Here is a 20,240-nt window from a genome sequence, read left to right on the forward strand (position 1 = left end):
CTTACGAGGTTGGTTTTTTTACGTGTCACTAAAAAGGTTGGGGGTTAGCGTAGACAAAAATGTTTGTTTTTGCGGTATCGACCTGTTTTTTATGTGTTGCAAACGAGGTTGAGTGTTAATGCTCTGACATGAAGCGTGTCACAAGCAAGTTACTCTGAACCCAGTTAAAGTCTGACAGACATATTTCTGACTCTGTTGTTTCACTTATAGTTCAGTGCACCTTATAGATGACACAAGTTCAAAAAAAGACCGCTCAGACTGTGCACCTTATAATCCGGTGCACCCTATAGAGCATAAAATGCAGCACTGATTTACTGCAGTGCTGCTCAGATGTTTTAATCCAAGCTGGCTCCAGCAAATAGTGTGAACTGTAGTGTTTCTGGCTTTTGTTGATCTATTTTTGAAAAGCTGCTGCACAAGACGATGTAGAGGGTTGCAGTCGTTTGATTGTTGGCAGGAGCAACATGTTTTCTAGGTTACTAGTCATGCCTGATCAGCTTTAGTTTACATGTGGACAAAATCTTTTGCAGAGGATTGTAGAGACTAACCCTGCAGTGACCGTAAACAACAAACTGCTGTTGCAGCCTGTTGTTTTAATGTGAAACTTTGTTCTGCAAAAGCTCAGGAATTAAGGTTGAATTGGTTTGTGTGAAATCATTTAGGAAGATAGAGGTGTTGGTCAGTCATTTTGATGTCAAGTTTTTCTTTTTAAGCTTTAAAAGTGTCAGGCAGATGCTAGAAACTAAGAAAAGCCTTTGTTGTCGATTTTTATTTTAGTTTTAAATGTTTATCTCTTCCTTGGGAGTTTGTTTTCTTCTGTATGTTTTTGGATCGTATGAGGACCAATAAATGTTTCCACAGTTTCATGTTAAATCTGAAAAGCAGGGAAATGGTTGTTTTGTTCCAGAGGCACGCAGAAACTTGAGTGTACTGCTGCGGTTCAGAAGAGTTTTCTCTCTACGTCCATCCTGACTCTCTGCAGTCAGGATGAGGTGAGCACCGCAACACCTTTCAGTCGCTCTGAAATCGCCATGATGTAAATTGATCTTCTCAGAGGGCAATCGTAGAAGCCGACTGGCGGCAGAGAGGGCGGCGTCATCGTCCCAGGCTCACCTGTTGAGTAATCCGGGCCTGAAGTGGCAGAGGAAGCTGTAACGTTGGCGTGAAGCCAGCGTGAGCAGCTTTCTGTTGGAGCGCTGCAACTACACAGGAGTGGACTTTAACACTGGTTGCTCAATGTTGTGGGTTCTGGTGCTGTTCCGGGCGTGTAGAGATCAGCCCCTCCCTGCGCTGAGGGTCCGTTAGATCCCCGTGAAACAACGCTGCTCACTCGTTTAGTTTTTACTTTAGTCCAAACAGAGAAGTGAGCGGTTCCTGTTGTGGCTGTCCGCTCTGGACAGATGGGGTGTCTGTCTCTGTCTGTCTCTGAGCTCATAAGGGGATTAAGGTGGTTTGGACTCGACACACGTGCACACGCACACCCACATGCACACGTGCACTCCACGTTACCTCTGTTTTCTCTGCAATCTCTTTCCTCTTGATCTGCTCTCAGAGAAGCCTTCAGGCTCTCTGCTTACCTGACTGGAACATGTGAGACTGCATGGTTTTTTTTTTTTCTCTCTTCTACGTTGGTAAATATCTGCTGATCTTTGTTTTTGCAGGCCTCCAGAGAGCAGACGAGCAGCAGCTCAGCCAACATGGACCATCTACTAGCAGGTTTGTTCTCCTGTGACTTTTGTTTTAAAGGGTCTGAGATAGGCCTGCACAATATACTGCAAATGTATCGTTATCGCAATATCAAGCAGTGCAAATCCATTTTGCAAAAGTCAGCAAAAATAGCAATAAATGGTTACCTTAAATGTGCTAAAACAATCCTATGGCAGCTTGAAGCGTTTAACGAATCAAATAAATCCATTTATGCATTTGAACAATTGGATGGACCCTTTCTGATGTTGACCAATCAGGTGAGCCCTTTCATGCTAGATGTTTGCCTCCTACGTCAACGAGGGTCATTTGGAGTATCATTTCGAAAGTTTTGCTCATATGGTGCAGCCCTAGTCTGAGAGCAGCTTTTCGTGGAGATGTTCAGGCAGGGATGTGAAACACTGTCTTGTATAGACCGCAACATTCGGGAGCAAAAAAACCCGAAGATGTTAAAGCTAAAAATAGACATTTTAAACCAAAAATGAAACGTTTACCTTAAGGTTTCACGTCAGTTTAGATTTTACACACGTCTGTCGATATCCTGATAGTTTCAGGAGTTGGGAGTTTACGTTTTTAACTGGTAAGAGCAGAGCAGCAACCACAGACTGTGATATTGTACAAATATTAAAGCAAGACACCCAAACGCCAAAACAAGAACATTTATTGACATGAATGTCAAAAAACAGGAAGAAACACTGGAGCTGCTACAGTCATTCAGAGGAAAGTCTTTGTGCTGATATTTTTTAAGAATTATCTTTATTTCTGGTTGTGATTGTTTGGTTTTTCACCAAGAAAAACCCAATTTACCTTATGGATGGTTAAAACTAAGCAAAATTAAAACAAAAAACCAGGAAAGACCATGAAAATGTCCATGAAGGAAAAGGCCAAAAACTCAAGGCATCAGGCTGATGTGACCCAGAGGCTCTGAAAATCCCAACTCAAACTAATCAAGATAGATCAAAAGTCAGGACAAATACGTTTAGCTTTGACTGTTTGGTTTGATGCTTTAACAAGTAGCACAAAAAAAAGTCCTTTGTTCTGTTAACACTTAATCTATTGTTTAATAGGAGAAACTTGAGAATAACTTTTACTTTTAATATAAAAGATGAATTAAAAAGTAATTTTATTAAATGTTTCAACTTTTTAAAAGAAGTTTACTCTGTGGAAATTGCAGTTTAATGCATCTGCTGGCGATTTGGGAGCCCCAGTATTGACTGAGAGGATCATGACTCTTACAGCCTTATGTCCTAATGTGATCCAGGGTTCTGACATCACTAACTGGGATTATCATTGTTGCGTGTTTTCTGTTAAACTTTCATGGCGCTGCCTTTCTCTGGTGCCAAAGAAACATCCGTCCTCTGTGGCTAACATTTCTCTGATTTCTTAAGTTGGGTTTTTAGCTTGTAATGTTTGGACTGACACTGGCTTCCTGGTCTTACCTACCGGGATGTGTCGCCAAATTCTCTTTGTAAGCTGAAAGCCACAAGAGTGCGGTGGACTGGCAGGGAGCAGCAGTTAAACATCGATGACTCTTCCAGTCTTTGAAAGGGACAGTTTTCCTGTAAATAGGCAATCGCTGAACTTCTTTTGGATTAATTTTAAACGAGGTTAAATATTAAAGCCCTCAACCTTGCACTGCTGTCAGGCTGCTGTTTTTCATTCTCGGCGCTGCAACGACTCTGGATGGGAGATTAAAAAACAGAACTCTAAATCTTATTTTTCCAATCCTCATTCATTACATTTGCTTACATTTGCTTCAAAACAGTTTCCTAACTGGTCAGTCACAATTCGAACCCAAGCAACCCTCTGCTCATTGGTCAGGAATTACGAGGGCGGAGCAAATGAACTACACACAGGAATGAGTTCGTTCAAACTTTATATTTCTCGCTGACTGATTTTTAAACGTCTATCAATGTATCAAGAAGACGGCTAAAAAGATGCACTAAGTGTTTATGACAAATTGTGTGGAAAACGGTGAGAAACGATGTGTATCGAGTTAAAAATGGTTTTAATTGGCCTAAATTCATCCAATCACATTTCAATGAGTTCCTGTGTCTTATTGCTGTGGTGTTATTGTTATTTTGAGATAAATCTGTTAAGGAACTACATGGTAGCTTTAAAGATGACATCACAGCAGTGCATGCCGTGTAACACAGACACAGAAAAGCATGTAAAACACTTTTTCAGTGGTGGTGAAATAAAAATTCTCACAAATAAACAGTCTGACCCTTTTTTTCTGTTTGATAACATAATCGTTGCTTCATATTTTTCTGCAGCTCATCTGATGCTACATTCTGACTGTTTAGATCATGTGACCACCGGCTATAGTGGCCGTTTTGGTTCAGTTGTTCCGCGGCGAGGACAGATTGTATTCAGACTGAGGGAGCGAACTGAAGCTCAGTCCAATTGGAAACTAACCTCCAAAGATGGGTCCCAGAGCGGTTCCTGGTCATGGACCAGGGTCTGCTTGGGTGTAGTCAGACTTTTTTGGGGGGAAACAAACTCTGGTGCACGGCGGCTGTGTTTTTAATGAATTTAATTTTAGTTTTTCATACTTATTAGTCTAATTTTTGAAGTGGAGCACTCTTGTTAGTGTTCTGAAAGTGAATCCTCTTCAGATCCTGAATTATTTGAGTTTCTTCTTGAGCCTTGCAGCCTCAGACCTTTAGAGTCCTCCTCCTGGTCAGCATTGTCCCTTGATTCAATAAACAATGCTTCACAAACTTCCGGGTGTCACCCTGCCTTCCTGTGGATGGATTACATCCTTCCCAGAAGTCAGAGGCTCAGAGGTGACGTACATGTGGGAGGAGGGCAGGAAGAGTGCAGCCCCGGCTTCCCTGCAGTTCTGCAGCCTCAGCATGCACGGTCCTGACCCATGGTCCTGTTGCTGCACAGCCTGCATGTAGAAACCATGAGTCAAGAACTCGTTCTGTCAGGTAGAAATGTACAGCATTCCCAGCAAGCAGTGAATTGGAAAAAAAAACGTAGAACTGAAACTGTTTTTTAGAAGTCATAAAACGAACGCTAGAGGAACTCGGAGGTGTGAGTCTGTGTGTGCATCTCATGCCTGCTGTGTTTAACAGACGGGAGTCTTGCAGAGTCCACTCCTCTCCGCGACAGGATGGCCCTCTACAAAGCTGCCATCTCCAAACAGGAAGTGGCTGTGAGTATTTCTATGTCAAGTCAGTTAAACCCGTCAAATAAGTGAACGAAGGCCGAGGTGAGAATGATCGCTGATGCTTTGCTTCGTCTTTGGCTTTACTATGAAATGTGAAAGCAAACCGTTCAGGCTTGAAAATGTTCCCCATTAATCAGGAAATGTTATCTGAAACCGCACACTCTGCTGTCTTTTAGGTGTGTCTGCAGTTCGTTCCTTTTCTAGTTTGAAACATTTGATCCAGAACCCTGTGTGATTTTTACCAAATGTCCTTAACACCATCTGGATCTAATCAAACCCTCTCAAGAGAAATGAGATCTTTCCAGAAACACTGATATGGAAGCTCTTAATTCTGACGCGATCCGTGTTGTGAGGTTAGACGTGACGGGCACAGCACGCCAAAGAGTTTGGCATTTGAACTTCCTGTCTCTTCTCAGAACGATCAGCTTGATAAGCAGAAGGAGAACGTTCCTCCCTGCTCCCTGGACACGGTGAGCTTCAAATCATTATTTCATCACTTCCTCTTGTTTCACTGTTGTACTGATCTGTTTTTTTAATCCCTTTTTAGAGTCTAGAGTCTGAGCCAATCAGCAGAAGGGTCTTTACTCCAGAGAGTAACGGTACTTTACCCTTATTTTCCTTGTGTTCAAATGTACTGAAAGTTGAAATGAGATCCACAAGAATTGAAGCACAGATTCTACTTTTATCTACTTAGAAGCTGGAGCAATGGCTCCCTCTAGTGTTCAGTTTGCATCCCTTCATCTTCTGGTTTCCTCTTCAGGTTCTGGTCCTGGCACTCCTGTACCATCAGGTCAAAAAGAGTCAAAGACTCCCAAGGTGAGTCATTACAGGACAGTTCTCTTCAGAAAAAAGTTTCTTTAAGTCACAATGAAATATACTTTTTTCTTTTTCCTGCGTGCAGGGCTTTCGCCCGCCGGCGAGGGAGACCTGCGTGACCTGTCAGAAGACGGTTTATCCTCTGGAGAGGTTGGTGGCCAACCAGCACGTGTACCACAGCTCGTGCTTCCGCTGCTCGCACTGCAACACCAAACTGAGGTGAGGAGCGCTCAAACCCAGGAAACCATGAATCGCACCAGGGGGGGGGTCGAACACTTTTATTTCAAAGTATGCAACTCTGCCATGAATGCTAGTTTGATTCAACACCTAAATGTTTGTGCAACAGCAAAACTTAAAACTCTTCACAGCCACATGAGTTCCAAAAGCTAATCAGATTTGGTTCAGGTCTTTCAGTTTTCTTGCAGAGGAAACAAATTAAAAGTATATTTGAAAATAGCATTTTTGTCATTTTACTGTCAAATTACCAAAAATCTACCAGTTATACCTTAAATCAGTGGTCCCTAACCCCTGGGCCACGAACTGGTACCAATCCAAGGGACGGTTGGTACCGGGCCGCAGAGAAAAGAAAACGTAAGACCTACATTATTTCTGTTTTATTTATGATCTGATTCTGAAGGAAGTTTACATTTGGAAAACTACTGGATTCTCATCACCACATCCTTCTTGACGCATGTCGATTCTCCCGGCATGCATGTTAAGGATGAGTTTAATATTTCGGAAATCCACCCACCACTGTCTTGAAGCGGCTCAGTCGACCACCAAAATAAAACCCCAAGCTAGTTAAGTTGACAAAAAACAAATGCGTTTGGAAGATTTGTATTTGCAGAAAAGATCCATTAAGGAAACAAAAGAAAAGCTTTCAACTTTAATGAAATCTGCATTTAAGACAAAAACCAGGAATCGTTGCTCCAAATATGGATTTATTGTGACAGACCATAATAATTATGCAGAATATTCAGCAACCGGCTGTCTGTTACGAGTTTTTCAAATGGCAGATTCATGGCTATCATTAGAAATACCAGTTTTGGTGACATCATTTTTTTTTGGTATTTGTCTGTTGCACCTTAAAACGTTTGACGAGGCTTTTTTTCATTTATTTATTTTTTAGCTTCCACTTTGACAGTTTTGGGTTAAGAGGAAAATCATGAAATCAAATGAAGTTTAAAGAAGCTGCAGATATTTTGGAGGAACTTTACTCTCAAAAGTAAAGAGAAACTGGAAGCTTAAAAAAAGACTCTTCAGCCTCTCGTACATGCTGGTCTGAGAAAATACTGACATGAAAAGGTTGGAGAGCACTGACTTAAAGATTAAAATGTAACCCATCTTGATCAATGAAAAATCATCTTTGAGGTCCCATGAAACCTCCAAATCCTGTCAGTCAGAAGTGAAGCTCTTTTGTCTGCATGCACAGACAGCGATCTGTCTTTACATGACAGTAAAACAGAAGGCTTTGTTTAAGGCAAAACCATTTATTTCCCTGTAAAGCAGCTTGGATTTTTAAGCGAGTCCAAACTCATTTAAAAGTAACTTTTATTATTTTAAGGCTCCTAAAATAATTTGCAGAGCTCAGTCAAAAATGCAGCCAGTGGACTGAAGGTGGAAACGTGTGATCAGGCGTCGGCCAGAATTAAGTTTTTCTGTTTCTGGTGATAATTCAGCCAACTTTGCTAACACCATTTGTTTGAAAGGACAGAAACTCCACTTCTCCCTGCTCCACCTGACAGCGGAGACATGATCATTACAAGTGGTTGACTTTAGTTCACGATGTCTCATCTGCTGCTTTTGCCTCCTGTCCAGTTTGGTGAACTACGCCTCCCTGCACAACGTCGTCTACTGCAAGCCGCACTTCTGCCAGCTCTTCAAGGCCAAAGGAAACTATGACGAGGGCTTCGGCCACCGGCCCCACAAAGAGCTGTGGGAGAGCAAAGGCGACGGCGTGGAGAGCTCGCCGCAGTCCAGCTGTGCCAGCAAACCCAGGCCCCAGAGCCCCGCCCCAGACCTGGAAAGCCCCAGCGTGGAGGAGACCCCGCTGGCCAAGGTCAACATCCTAATGGCCAGCATGGAGGCCCGGAGCCACGAATCCTCTGAAAAGGCCGACAGACCCCCCGAGACCCGGAGGCTCAAGATCTCCTGGCCCCCCCGAACAGAACCAGAGGACGTGTCCCCCCAGAGCACCTCCTCTGCGGCTTCTGAGATCAGCTCCACTGGAAAGCCCATCCGAGCCAAGTGGCCCCCTGAAGATGAGTCCCCTTCCCCTTCCCCTGAGGAGGCCAGAGGCTCGCCCTGCCTGCTTCAGGGCTCCTCCCTGAAGGAGCGCAGCCTGGCCTTCACACAACCCAACAGCAAGCCCAGCACAGCGCCCCCCCAAGAGGAGCAGCTCAGCCCCGAAGCCTCCATGGAGCTGCAGCACGGCGGCCTGTCGTCCGACAGTAACACCCCCACTGAGGACAGCTGTGGGGTGGACGTACACAGCAGCTCTGGAGAAGAGGAGCACAGCGGAGAGATGAGGAGCAACGCCGCAGACAACCAGCACAACTCTGAGGAGGAGCTGGACGAGCTGACAGAAGGGCCAGCAGAAGAGGAGGAGGAGGAGGAGCAGATGGAAGAGGAAGGCAGCGGGGGCGAGCTGCATGGAGAGATGCCAGTGAACCACGAGAGTCCAGCAGAGCCGACGGACATCTCCTCTCCAGAGGGGGAGTTGGAGGCCAGCCGCTCCTCCCAGGATGTGGGCTTCTGGGACAGCGAGGAGGTGGAGGATAAAGAGGAGGCGCAGCTGACTGTGGAGGAGTTGATCAAAAGAAACCGATGCTACGATGAGGAGGAGGACGACGTGTGAGGAGAATTCCAGGACTCCTCCTGCCTTGTGGAGGAGCGCTGAGTCTTAGTGCCTCTTTGAACCGTCTGAAGCCATTTAAAGTCCCTCTGGTGTGAAAATGTAGTCGGCTCCTTCTCAACACGTTTTTAAAGAAGTGACCAAAGCTTTTGACCTTCAGGACCTGACAGATAAAGCAGAAGAACGCGCTGAAAGAGCGCCACCTGTCTGTCAGGGTTCTGCTGATGGAGAGTCGACACCTTTGGATCAGAACTTCCACTTTTAAAGAGCTGTACCCGAATGAGAAAATATCCTGCTTTTAAAGTCCGCTTTCTTCTGTTGAAATAAATATTAAATTTGATGGGAAAATCTATTCCTGACAGTAAAATGTTTAAGGATGTGCTCATGTTTTAAGCTTTTTCATGTTTTATATATTCTAGTTGAAACCTACAGTAGCAACATTTAACCTTCTGTCATGTCAGCAGTTGAAACCAGTCACTGAAGTCCATTTAAACTTTTGTCTTTTTTCTGAAGAACCTTTTGTTTCCTAAAATGATTTTTACTTGCTGCAATAAAGAATTTTATAATTTTTTTTGGTGTCATTTTCTTTAAACATCCTCTGCTCTGTTTTAGGGCCACCAGACCCTCCGGTCTCCTGCTGCGAGTGTCTCACATCATTCTTGAACTTTGGGTAATTCAGAGCACAGAACCGTTTAGTTACGTTTAGCCTCTTTTGCCACGTCTGCACTCGGAGTGCTGTGGCTGCATCTCCAGCTGCTTTGCTTTTGTCCCGGCCTTGAGAAGCACATCCAGGACTAAAGGTCTTATCTCTGACCATGATGTCTGCACCTTCACACGCTGTTTGGACTTGTGCTGCTCATGTTTCTGGGTTTGTTTTAAAACCATTAGAAAACCCCAAAGAAGACTCACTCCCTTCACCTGTTCAGAGGGGAAACATCCACAGTTGCAGTTGACATCATTTCAGCCTAAACTTAGTCCGGATCTCCACTTGGAGTGATTCCTGAAATAGATCCCAGATCCCACACTCTTGTTTAACCCTTGTGCTATCCTAGGCACTTTACCATTGGGAGTTGGGTCATCTAGACCCACTAGACAGTGCTCTGAACCTTTTATCCTCAATGATTTGTGATCTTCATTGGTGTCCATGGATTACATGAAATATTTCCACCTTTATCCACCTTTGTCATGGTAGGGAGAACACATCAAACTAAGGGTGGGGTCATCTAAGATAGCACAAGGGTTGATATTTGACTTAACAGAAAACAAATTCATCAACAATTGCTTTTTGTTTTTTTAACAAAGCCCTCGTAATGCCGTTTCTGGATGGTGGGACAAAGTCTTTCCACATATTTTAATCTGAATTTTCATCTAGTTTATCAATACTGTTAACCCTTGTGCTATCTTAGATGACCCCACCCTTACTTTGACGTGTTCTCCCTACCATGACAAAGGTGGAAAGATTTCATGTAATCCATGGACACCAGTGAGGTTCACAAATCATTGAAGAAAAAAGGTTCAGTGCACTGTCTAGTGGGTCTAGATGACCCAACTCCCAATGGTAAAGTGCCTAGGATAGCACAAGGGTTAAAGCTTCTAAAAAGTGTCTTGTGGTTAAAACAAAAGCAGCAGGAACCAAACCGGCTCTGCGGCAGAGGAGCAGTCTGTTGGACAAATGTCTAAACTTATATCCTACTTTTCTACCTTTCATCAAGGTGCTTTTAGGAATTTTAGTCACCGTCTTTCATGCTTAGCATCTGAAAAATCTTTCATATGTTGTCATTTTCCCTTATGAGAATAGGAAAGTTGCCAAATTATACAGCTTTCAGCCATGAAATGGTTTCTTACAGATTGTATTGGAATGAGGTAGATAGGAGTGCAGGTGTTTGAACCTGTTCCTATTTGTTCCTTTTCCTACTTTGTTCTGAGTCTCAGGCTGAAGGAGGAGAAAGGTGGGATTTATTTGCAGTAAGAGGTGAAAAGGTGGGCAAAAGACTTAATGACAGTAAAACATTTAGACAATTTAAAGACCAAACGTTACTGTGTTTGTAGACTGAAGTGTACTGCATCTATACACATGCTTGTTTCGGTTCCAATATGCACCGCTCCACTTCAAACCTGCCAACTACCGGCTGGACGTGCAGCATTGGAGCAGGGGAGGAGGAGAGCCGCCTCAGAAACCCCCTTGGCGGTTTGTGGCCGAGGGAGGAGTCTGGCGCCTGAAATCCAGCCTCTTGCTGCTGGAGTCCTGCATGCCCCAAACCTGAAAGATGGATGGGGGCCACTTGGAGGCCCCCAACCCAGCCTGTACCCCCCCCCCCCCAATCCCCTCAATACAACCAGAAGATTGAAGTTCTGCTTAAGAACAAACTGATTCAGACAGTTGGCATAATCTCAATCTTTAATCATATACCTGAGCCAAATGTAATATTTGCATGAAAAAAAAAACTCAACAGAAAGAAAACAACCCATTTTCAGTCTCATCACATGCAGATCAAATGTTGACGTCTCTGTTTTCCAGACATTTTGATGGTCAAAACTGGAGACATTAAACAGCATGGAAAAACATTTATCACAAAGACTCCAGGACCCGATCGTCTAAACATTTCATTCATTTCAGAGTCAATAAAAAAAAATAGAACAAAAATATCAGATATTACAGCATCCAGAAGAAATAAAAAAGATCCAGCACATGGATTTTGGCTTCCCCAGCATTTTCAAATGAGAGCGTCTGTTTCCTTCAGCGTGCGGCGATGAAACGGGTCGTGTTCAGATCCGCTCTGCTGTCTGGACTTCAGACTTTCAGCTGCTGGATCAGCAAAAGCCGTTAAATGATCTGAGCATGTGCAGTAAACGTGCTGCAAGCAGCATGACGGCTGCAGAAGAGCAGTGATACAGTTGACGTGGGGGGGGGGGGTAGTATTTACAAGCAGGATTGTATCTCATACCACTGAAAAATAAGAAAGTCTCCTCTTCCTCGTTTTTCACAATTAACCCTTGTGCTATCTTAGATGACCCCACCCTTACATTGACGTGTTCTCCCTACCATGACAAAGGTGGATAAAGGTGGAAAGATTTCATGTAATCCATGGACACCAGTGAAGATCACAAATCATTGAAGAAAAAAGGTTCAGAGCACTGTCTAGTGGGTCTAGATGACCCAACTCCCAACATTAAAGTGCCTAGGATAGCACAAGGGTTAAAAGATGAAGGAAACGTGAGGAGCTTAACCATTTTCATGAAGGTGCAACAGTTAATCGAGGCTTTCTTAAAGTGCAGACGGTGATAATTTAGCTTCCAGCACACAAAAACCAATAATTTCTTCATTTATCTTCATTTCCAAAGAGCTCCACCGTCTCCCCATCTTTACTGATGGGTTGGGGTTTCCATTGGACCCTGACACTGTATGAGTTTATAACATTTAGTTGATTTCAGTACATTCAGGGTTTGAAATGTGCAATAGCTACTTAAAATACATTTTTCTACAACTTTTTTCCAATATTTAAATCATTACAGATGTACCTGAAATAAAAATAAAATCATAACTTTTTTGCCTTTAAATATTTTTTTTAACGAAAAGTTCGGAAAACTCTTGAGTTTTAAACTTGTTCTACATCTGATTCTGTCGCCATGACAACATCTGAACCACTAATGCAGATTGATTTGGGAGGCAGACGTTGCTATGACGATGACAGTTTAACTCCTCATTGATTCTTGCAATAAGGTCGACTCTCTGCCCCGCTGTTTGCCGTCCGCAGACGCCGCTCAGACAAACGATTAAAGCGTCGGTGGGAACACAACACAAACAACAAAACACACACACACGCACACAAACACGCACACACACACACACACACACACAAACACGCACACACACGGGACAGCAGCAGCTGACACCGCTGTCTTCATTCAATCATCTAGCAGTCAGGTGTGCGTCACAGACGGCATCAAACAGATCGATGTGCTCTGCCTCACTAATAAATACATTTTCCCAGTCAAACTCAGAACAATCATCATTCATCCCGACCCCTCAGCATCAGCTGCATCTGTGAGCTCATGCAACCTGACTTTTTTGGTTCTTTGAGCCAAGCATCGGCTTCCATGATGACTCAGCACACCAACAGCCTGGACTCTATTATGCCACCATAACCTGAGACGTTTGGTGATGTGATGATGTCTGAACCGCTCTTCACGATGATTTGACCTCTAGATTTCTATTGTATCCTGAATCCGTTATGCTGATTAAAAAAGGAAGGCTATCCCTTAAAAATAAACTTTAGGGGCAAAAAAAAAAAAAAGTCTAAATGTCAGAGTTTTGTTTTGCATCAACTTTAGCTTCCACGTGTCCTGGAATACAGATCCTACCTCTCCGCTGAGACAGGGCACTGCTCCAGCTGTTTTCTAGGACAGAATGTTAGGGCCACCATGAAAGAAAAAATATTTTATGTATAAAATTGTAAAATTATGAGGAAAAGAAAAGGAATAAGCCACGCTTTTTGTAAATAAAGGTGGTGGTGTAAGCCTCCATCCACATCACGTCCTGAATAAAATTCCCTCAATGCAACCATTTCTGGCCAATTTTCAGTCTATCACAGGAATCCAGGACTGATGATGCCTTTGGATCTTTGCAGCGATACAGCCGACGGTAGAAACGCGTGGGTCAAGGATCTTCATCGGCCGTCTCAACGTGTCTCGGGAAAATGCAAAGCCGGCAAAATCCAACCATTTCTTCCTCCCTGAAAGACGCCCGGATCTGTGGGACATTTTTCCTCTGCAGAGGCCCAATTTCCAGCTAAATCTTTTCAATGTTACAATAATGCAATTTTAATTCACTAAAAGACTTTGTATTTGCTTATTTGTGAAACCAATACTAACATAACCGCTTATAATGCACTCCACGTCTCTCACACTGAAACACAATAGCGGTTTTATTTTGGTGTTGTTGCTATTCTTCTTAGAAAACAGCCTTTTGCTTCATACATGTTTGAATCTTGTAAGTTTTTCTGTTATAACTTACGTACTTCTCACTATAAATGACTTTTCTCATAATTTTACAACTTTATTTTCAGAAATTGTTTACTTTTACTCTTAATTTCTGACTTTATTCTTATACATTTTGGATTTTTTTGTCAAGAATTTTTTATTATTGTAAATAGTCGACTGTTTTCAAACAGTTTTACGACTTAATTATTTTTTTCTCATGATTTTACCACTTTGATGTCATAAATTATTAACTTTATTCTCATACAATCATTTCTGTGTCTCTTCCCATGGTGGCCCTAATACTACGTCGTAGTTTTCCTTTAGAAACATTCCACATTTAGCAAATTGCAGTTTTACCATTAGTGAAGCAGCTGCAGTTCTCTGCTCACCCAGGCGAGGGCGCCCTCCCCCAAGGAGAGGATAAGTAAATGAGGTTTAGGACTACAGCGGAGCGGAGAGGCAGCATAGAAAAAGGGAAAAAGGGATGTGGAGGGGGCTTCGATTCCCAGAAACATAAACTTCCAGCGAGCTCTGACTCGGCACAAGGGCTGGCCGTGCTCTGCTTTGCTTGGGGTTGTGACAAATGAAATAAAGTAAGTGTGCCAGACCGCATGAAAGGGATTTCACTGCTCAGATTGCTCCAGAGTCATGGTGCATAGAGGCTGAGGCTACATGAGGGGATACTGGCTGGACAGATTGCATAGAGTTCACCACTGGATGCTTCTCAGGAGGTTCTGGTTCGGTATTCTGCAGCAGCGCTTTTCTGTAAAATTGACAGGTTTCGTGAGTGACATCCCATGCAATGAGGAGGACGATGACGGCGGCATGCATGTGTGCTACTGAGGAGAGGGGGCTGCTGTTGGCAGCATGCTAGGCTAAACACTCTACAGTGCAGCCAGCTGCTTGTAGGTCCAGTGCGGCTCTCGGGGCTCATCCGCTCAGAGGATGCAAATCCACTTTGACCTTCTCACCCCTGCTCAGCATCCCGACAGTCGGAAAGAGGCCCCCACGTGGAACTACCATGTCTTTTCGGCCAATGAGCTTCCCGTTTCTGGTGAAAAACACCTGCGAGAACACAAAGATGCAACAGTGGTTTCACTTTTTATACTTAAACGAGTTCCATAGGGGAAAAAAAACACCATCAATGAAAACATCACTTTAAGACCACATGTCAACGGGAGTTGACAAATTATCATCACAACAGGTGATACTGTGGAGTCTGTCCTCTAAAGGGGAAAAAAAGTCAATGTTTACAGAACATGTCTCCACTAAATCAGTGACTAATCAAACATCATCCAGCTGTTCTCAAAGGAACATCAAGAGCCTTTTCAAAGTTAAGACCAACGGCTTCTTTCCAAGTCTGAGAGCAAACAGGGACACACTAAAACAACAAGTGAAGTAGTGTCTGTGATGAATGGGCCTGAGTCACATATCAAACATTTACTGTACCACCCACTCCAAAAAGGCAGGTTTAACCTTTTTCACCGCACGGGGGGGGGGGGGGGGGGGGGGGGGGGGGCATATTTCATAGGAGAAACGACAGCCTGGCATTGGCGGCACACGGCGATCCCCAGCTCCTCTGTCACGTTCAGAGGACATGCTTAATAAACACGGCGAAATCTGTGGATCCCAGCTCAAACTGGTAAGTGCCCTCCGCCCTGAGACCCCCTCAGCCTCTGCGCTTGCACAACGGAGCGAGCGTGCCCAGAAGCAACAAGCTGAGGCTAAAACGAAAACAGCAAAACTGAAGTCAAACACAAGCCGAGTTAAGAGGATTTGACTTTGCAGGCGACAAGCAGCTCTGCTTTCAGATGCAACCCATTCTGATGCCCCTCATAAAAGTTCCTCACATCTGGAGGAGTCGGGAAGCAATAGATAGCAGTGCCAGGAAGGAAACAGGCTAAAGGTTTGTAGGAAGGATGCTTCTAAGATCACTTTGGATTGTGAAACCACTGCCAGTGATCCACAGGAGGCTGGAAGCCATGGGAAAACTCAACGGAAATAAAAAACCTGAGAAAAAGATGTACAATAATATGGATGAAAGCACATTTCTATGAATTTACAGACCTGTAAAACAGCATTGATTTTTGTGCGGCTTCTTAGGGGTTAGTCACAAGTGCCCTTATGAGTGGATATGGACTGTTTGAAGACAAAAAAAAAGGGTAAACGGGGCTCACAGGTAACCCGCAAGAACTATCAAGGTTGTAGTCCGCTTCGTGATCCCAAAGAGGCCAAATGTGCTGTACTTTTTTTTTCTATGGGCATGCTGTGGGCGACAGGTTGTAGCGAATACTTAAACAACATGTAAGGGTAAAGAAAGGCTAGGCGAGACGCAGGTACGGCGTCTGGATTTTCCTTTCTTCTACCCCCATCAAACTCTGCGAACTGTGCAAGGAATGTGTTAGTGCTGTTCGTGAGATAAAGTGTGCGCTCTTTGCACGCAGTCTGACTGTTAGAAATTGAGAAATTAAGCTAACTGTAAAGCCATAGCCACATGCCCCCGTACGGGGGCATGTGGCTATGGCTTTACAGTTAGCTTTCTATACAACCGTAGTAGGCGCACTGAATGTGCACAGCTGGGTTTGAAACAAGACTTACCGTCACCGTCCGGCTTTCCCGGTCCCCATCCTCTTCCTCCTCTTCCTCATCGTTGAGGTGCAGAACGTTCTGGACGGCCGCTGCATTTGGGCGAATCTCCTGCCGCTCGCAGTCATCTGCATCGCCTGTGGCGAAACGCATTTCGGTTGACAGACAGTTCTCAGGTGAACTCCTCTACGTTACACATCGCTCAACGTTGAACTATCACTTCAGGTTTTGTTAACCTATTAATAATCATAGGTGACACGGAATTCTGTTGAGGATACTGTTTAAAGCCTCACCTTCTCCATCCAGGGTGTAGCCTCGTGGGAACATGATGCCGCAGCCCATGATGTCCCCTCTGAAACAGCGAGGACCAAAAGCATCTCCAGCCCCTCTTCCTTGAAAGATCTTCCCATCATCTACCACACAAAAAAACAAAACCATTGGATTCTTCTGGAAACTCTGAAATAAGAAAACTATTTGGGTTTGGTGACCCATGGAGGCAAAAAAATCCACCTGAAGTTTTTAGGCCGGTTATTAAGGAACAAAAACCACAACGTAAAGCATAAATCTATAGACACTCTGTCATTCTGGATTGTTGACCACAGAATCATGAGGAAGACCGAGGGCTTGATAGTGTTTCATAAGACGAGCAGTGGGATCCTCAACATGGAGGGGAATTCCCCAAAGATCTTTGCTAGAGCAGCAGGTAGTTGACAGAGTGCAGTATCCAAGCACAATAATGGAAAGCTGTCTGGAAGGAAAAACGTAGAAAAAGGTGAATGAGTGGCGGAAATGACTGCATCATTCAGTGGGTTTTCAAACATTTGACCCTGCTGGAGCTAGAACTCCAACAATCCGCACACAAATGAGAGCAGGACATAAACTCTGACAGTGGAACTTTTGGGGTTGAGGCAATTTTGAACCAGAGACAACATCGGAAGCATCTCACCTGAACTAAAAACAAAAAGAATGGGCCTTTTGTTCAGTGATACAAAGTCCTCCTTTCAGATGAAAATCAATTATACGTGTATTAAAGCAACTAAGCTCTGAGTTTGGAATTACAGTGGCCCCGTAGGAAGTTTCTCCCGTCTTTTTTAGGGGGGGCCACATCATTTGCTAGTGTTGGTCTAAAGTCAGTGCATCCGTTTAAGAGCCCATTTTGACAGTATAATGGGGGGGTGCTTATTTGGTTCTCCAGCAGAGTTCTGCACATACCTACACTGCCAAAAATACAATTTTCTGGTTTAAAGATCATGCGATTGACCATGTTCAACAGCACACCAGAGATAAAGACTGCTATCAGAGCACTGAAGTGTCTACAAAAAACCTCAAATTTCCTGCTGTCATGTGTTTTTGTTGATGACAGATAACAGTTTCCCAATTACTACCAATCTACAATGCTACGTTTGGTATGTGGAGTCCCTTAAGGTTCCATTCTTTGTCCACAGAAGCTTCCTCTAAAAGAGTAAAGAAGCTTTGAGACACTTTGATGTTTATCGGTCAGATCACCAAAAACCTCTTTACACTTGTGTTGAGTGTTTTAAGAAATGTTACTAACGTAGAGCAATAAATCAGTAATCATGTTTTTGTCTAGCAAGAATGTTTATTTTTAATAGGTTTTATTCCTTCTAACTGTAGTTTAGATTTCTAAGTCCATGATACCCATGAAATCCATTGCGTGTGAAATAAAAGTACAAGTTGTAAAGTACGGTAAATGTGGGAGAATGCTTCTCATCACCATCCCTTCATAGTGTTCTTGTTTGGGACGCATACATTTGGATGTGCAGTACAACGGTCGGCTAGAAGACTTGCTGACATTCCATGTCAGATGATGTGTAGGCGAAAGCAGGACTTGTAAAAACACTTGTCTTCGTAAAAGATAAAGAAAGAGGAAAAACAACACCCAAGAAAAGTCATCAACATTAAAGGGGGGGGGGGGGGGGAATTGCACAAGTAGCCTGCAGACGAGTGCTTCTCAAGCACAGCAGCGTGTCTACTGCATGTAAATATTTATGGAGTTGTCATGGGATTCATCCTCGGCTCAGGATACTGTTCAAACAGACTATCGGAGCACCGGGACACAGACAGAGACACTGTATCATTACAGCTCCCATGCGGGCCCTTGTAACAACACCACACACAAGGAAAACAGCGATGCCCCACCAGCACAGGCCATCCCGGCTAAAAATAGGAGAGCAGGGACTGCAGCTGGAAGTGAGCTCTGGTTTTAGCCCAGAGTTGTCCGGAGTGGTACGGACAAATGGTTAAGGGGATGTCCACCACCAGAACGTAGAATGAATTAAACACCCAATTCAAGCATTGCTTGGTGGCTGCTCGGGGATAACTTGGATGATATGCAGTATCTGAATGTCAGGTCTAAAAACAGGATGAGCGTGTCGTAATGTAAGGAAGCATGCTCTGGAATTGCACATCAGTTGGGACCACAAAGTGGGCCAGGCTGGAGCCGATCGGATCTCAAGTAGGTGTAAATGTAGCATGTACTGCGGTATCACAGCGAAGTAAACAAGACCTGAGCCAAAACCAGCATTCCTTCAACCCTGAGCTTTCAGAGCCGTCGGGTTGAGATCTTTGGCCCACATTTCTCAACTTCAACTGACTGATCTGCTCTCTAGAAGAAATAATTAATACACATTGTGAAAGCATCTCCTATGTAGTTTAACCCAAACTTGTTGCTGAGGACATTCTTGATTGTTTTTGATGTCTGGATTTTGCTACGTTATGAGCTTCTACCTGCAGCTTGGTAGATCTGGGTTCCTTCTGTTCTTGGTTTAAAGCCCCCTTTTGCATGGCTGCTCTATGTCAGGATTTGTATTTAGCAGATTGGAAAAAGTGCGGAAAGTGATAAAAATAACAAATCTAGAACAGGAACACTGAGCTGTTACTTGTAAAAGAAGTAATGCTTCTGTAAACACACTAAATGAATTCTGGGCTTGGTTCTGGATCCACGGGATGGAACTTCCAAAGAGAACCTAGATAAGAACTGAAATCAGTGAAGAGAGGAAACAGAATTCAGACACTTGAGTGTTTGTCTGCATGGCCACACTACAGTTAGAAAGAAGTCAAAACATTAGGAAAAGATCCAAATTATTCCTCCTGAGATACATATTCACTATTTCAACTACATATTCTACATGTAAAATTAAAACAAACAATGCAGAAAGAACATTTGAGTTTTGATTTAATCCCATTTTATGCTGCATGATTCAAAACGGTGTTAACACTAATCAACAATCTTAAACGCCTCTTTGATGACTCAAACATGAGAAAATTTCATACAGCAAGCGTTTGATTGCTTTCACTCACCCTTACTTCCCTGCCCTCACTTTTGCGTATGGTCTACAGGTGGAAATTAATATTTGATATAACATGGCACAATACATTTGTTCATGTTTCATGTAGTCCATGTTCTTTTGTCCCTTCTTTTAAATAAATAAACTCTTAAACTGACCCATGAAAACCTGGACTAAGTTATCTATTTCCACTTCAGGATTAAACAGTTGAATGAATATATATTTGTTTGAGGTTTAAGTCCACATATGTCTATTAATCTAAGTGTATGAACAGAATCAGGTGTGTGGACAATTTATACATACTTTCTGAATGTTATCTTTGCTAACACTTATGCTCCTTTTAAAATAAAATAAAACAAAATTAATTATTATTTTTGGAAAAGAGTGACACAAGTACAAGAAGGTAAAAGCTCATAAAACCATTTTATGATTGATGGGATTTAATTTACTCTTACTTTAAGTGTGAGTTTTTCTCTAGTCTTAGTGACTTAGAAGACTAAAATAAGAATTCTAGGTTAGACCGTTTTTATAACCCTATTGGCAGATTTCTTTTCCATATTTGAAGAAAATCTACCAATGAAGTAGGAATGTTTGATGCATTTCTAAGGGTTCTGTTTTTGCAGTGCAATAATCAGGCTTTTCCTTTAAAAATGACTGAATTAAAAATGGAAATCCATAAAACTCCATTACTGGAAAATATATTGTTCCTGTAACCCTTGTGCTATCCTAGGCACTTTAACATTGGGAGTTGGGTCATCTAGACCAGCGTTTTTCAACCTTTTCTGAGCCACGGCACACTTTAACCTTAAAAAAA

At 43.1% G+C, this 20,240-nt stretch overlaps 2 protein-coding genes across 9 annotated transcripts in view; one reads left to right on the plus strand and one right to left on the minus strand.

Moving 5' to 3' along the window:
* Window positions 1–9,122, plus strand: part of lima1a (LIM domain and actin binding 1a) — a 35,155-nt gene extending 26,033 nt beyond the window's left edge. For all 6 annotated transcript variants that reach the window (XM_078950179.1, XM_078950177.1, XM_004071049.5 and 3 more), the window contains 7 exons: window positions 1,662–1,716; window positions 4,788–4,867; window positions 5,299–5,352; window positions 5,430–5,481; window positions 5,643–5,698; window positions 5,784–5,917; window positions 7,517–9,122. In XM_078950179.1, the coding sequence (XP_078806305.1) occupies window positions 1,662–1,716; window positions 4,788–4,867; window positions 5,299–5,352; window positions 5,430–5,481; window positions 5,643–5,698; window positions 5,784–5,917; window positions 7,517–8,555 (1,470 nt within the window). In that variant the 3' untranslated portion in view covers window positions 8,556–9,122. The remainder of the gene's footprint in view (window positions 1–1,661; window positions 1,717–4,787; window positions 4,868–5,298; window positions 5,353–5,429; window positions 5,482–5,642; window positions 5,699–5,783; window positions 5,918–7,516) is intronic.
* Window positions 9,123–10,932: 1,810 nt separating this feature from the next.
* The window catches only part of spryd3 (SPRY domain containing 3), a 57,477-nt gene continuing 48,169 nt past the window's right edge, over window positions 10,933–20,240 (minus strand). For 2 of the 3 annotated variants that reach the window (XM_023956947.2, XM_078950180.1), the window contains 3 exons: window positions 16,412–16,531; window positions 16,131–16,255; window positions 10,933–14,597 (listed from right to left, as the gene is read on the minus strand). In XM_023956947.2, the coding sequence (XP_023812715.1) occupies window positions 14,463–14,597; window positions 16,131–16,255; window positions 16,412–16,531 (380 nt within the window). In that variant the 3' untranslated portion in view covers window positions 10,933–14,462. The remainder of the gene's footprint in view (window positions 14,598–16,130; window positions 16,256–16,411; window positions 16,532–20,240) is intronic. The other variant, XM_023956949.2, reaches the window with a different exon arrangement.

The sequence above is a fragment of the Oryzias latipes genome, chromosome 7 (assembly GCF_053564925.1).
Source record: "Oryzias latipes strain Hd-rR chromosome 7, Olatipes_Hd-rR_3.1".
Classification (NCBI taxonomy): domain Eukaryota; kingdom Metazoa; phylum Chordata; class Actinopteri; order Beloniformes; family Adrianichthyidae; genus Oryzias; species Oryzias latipes.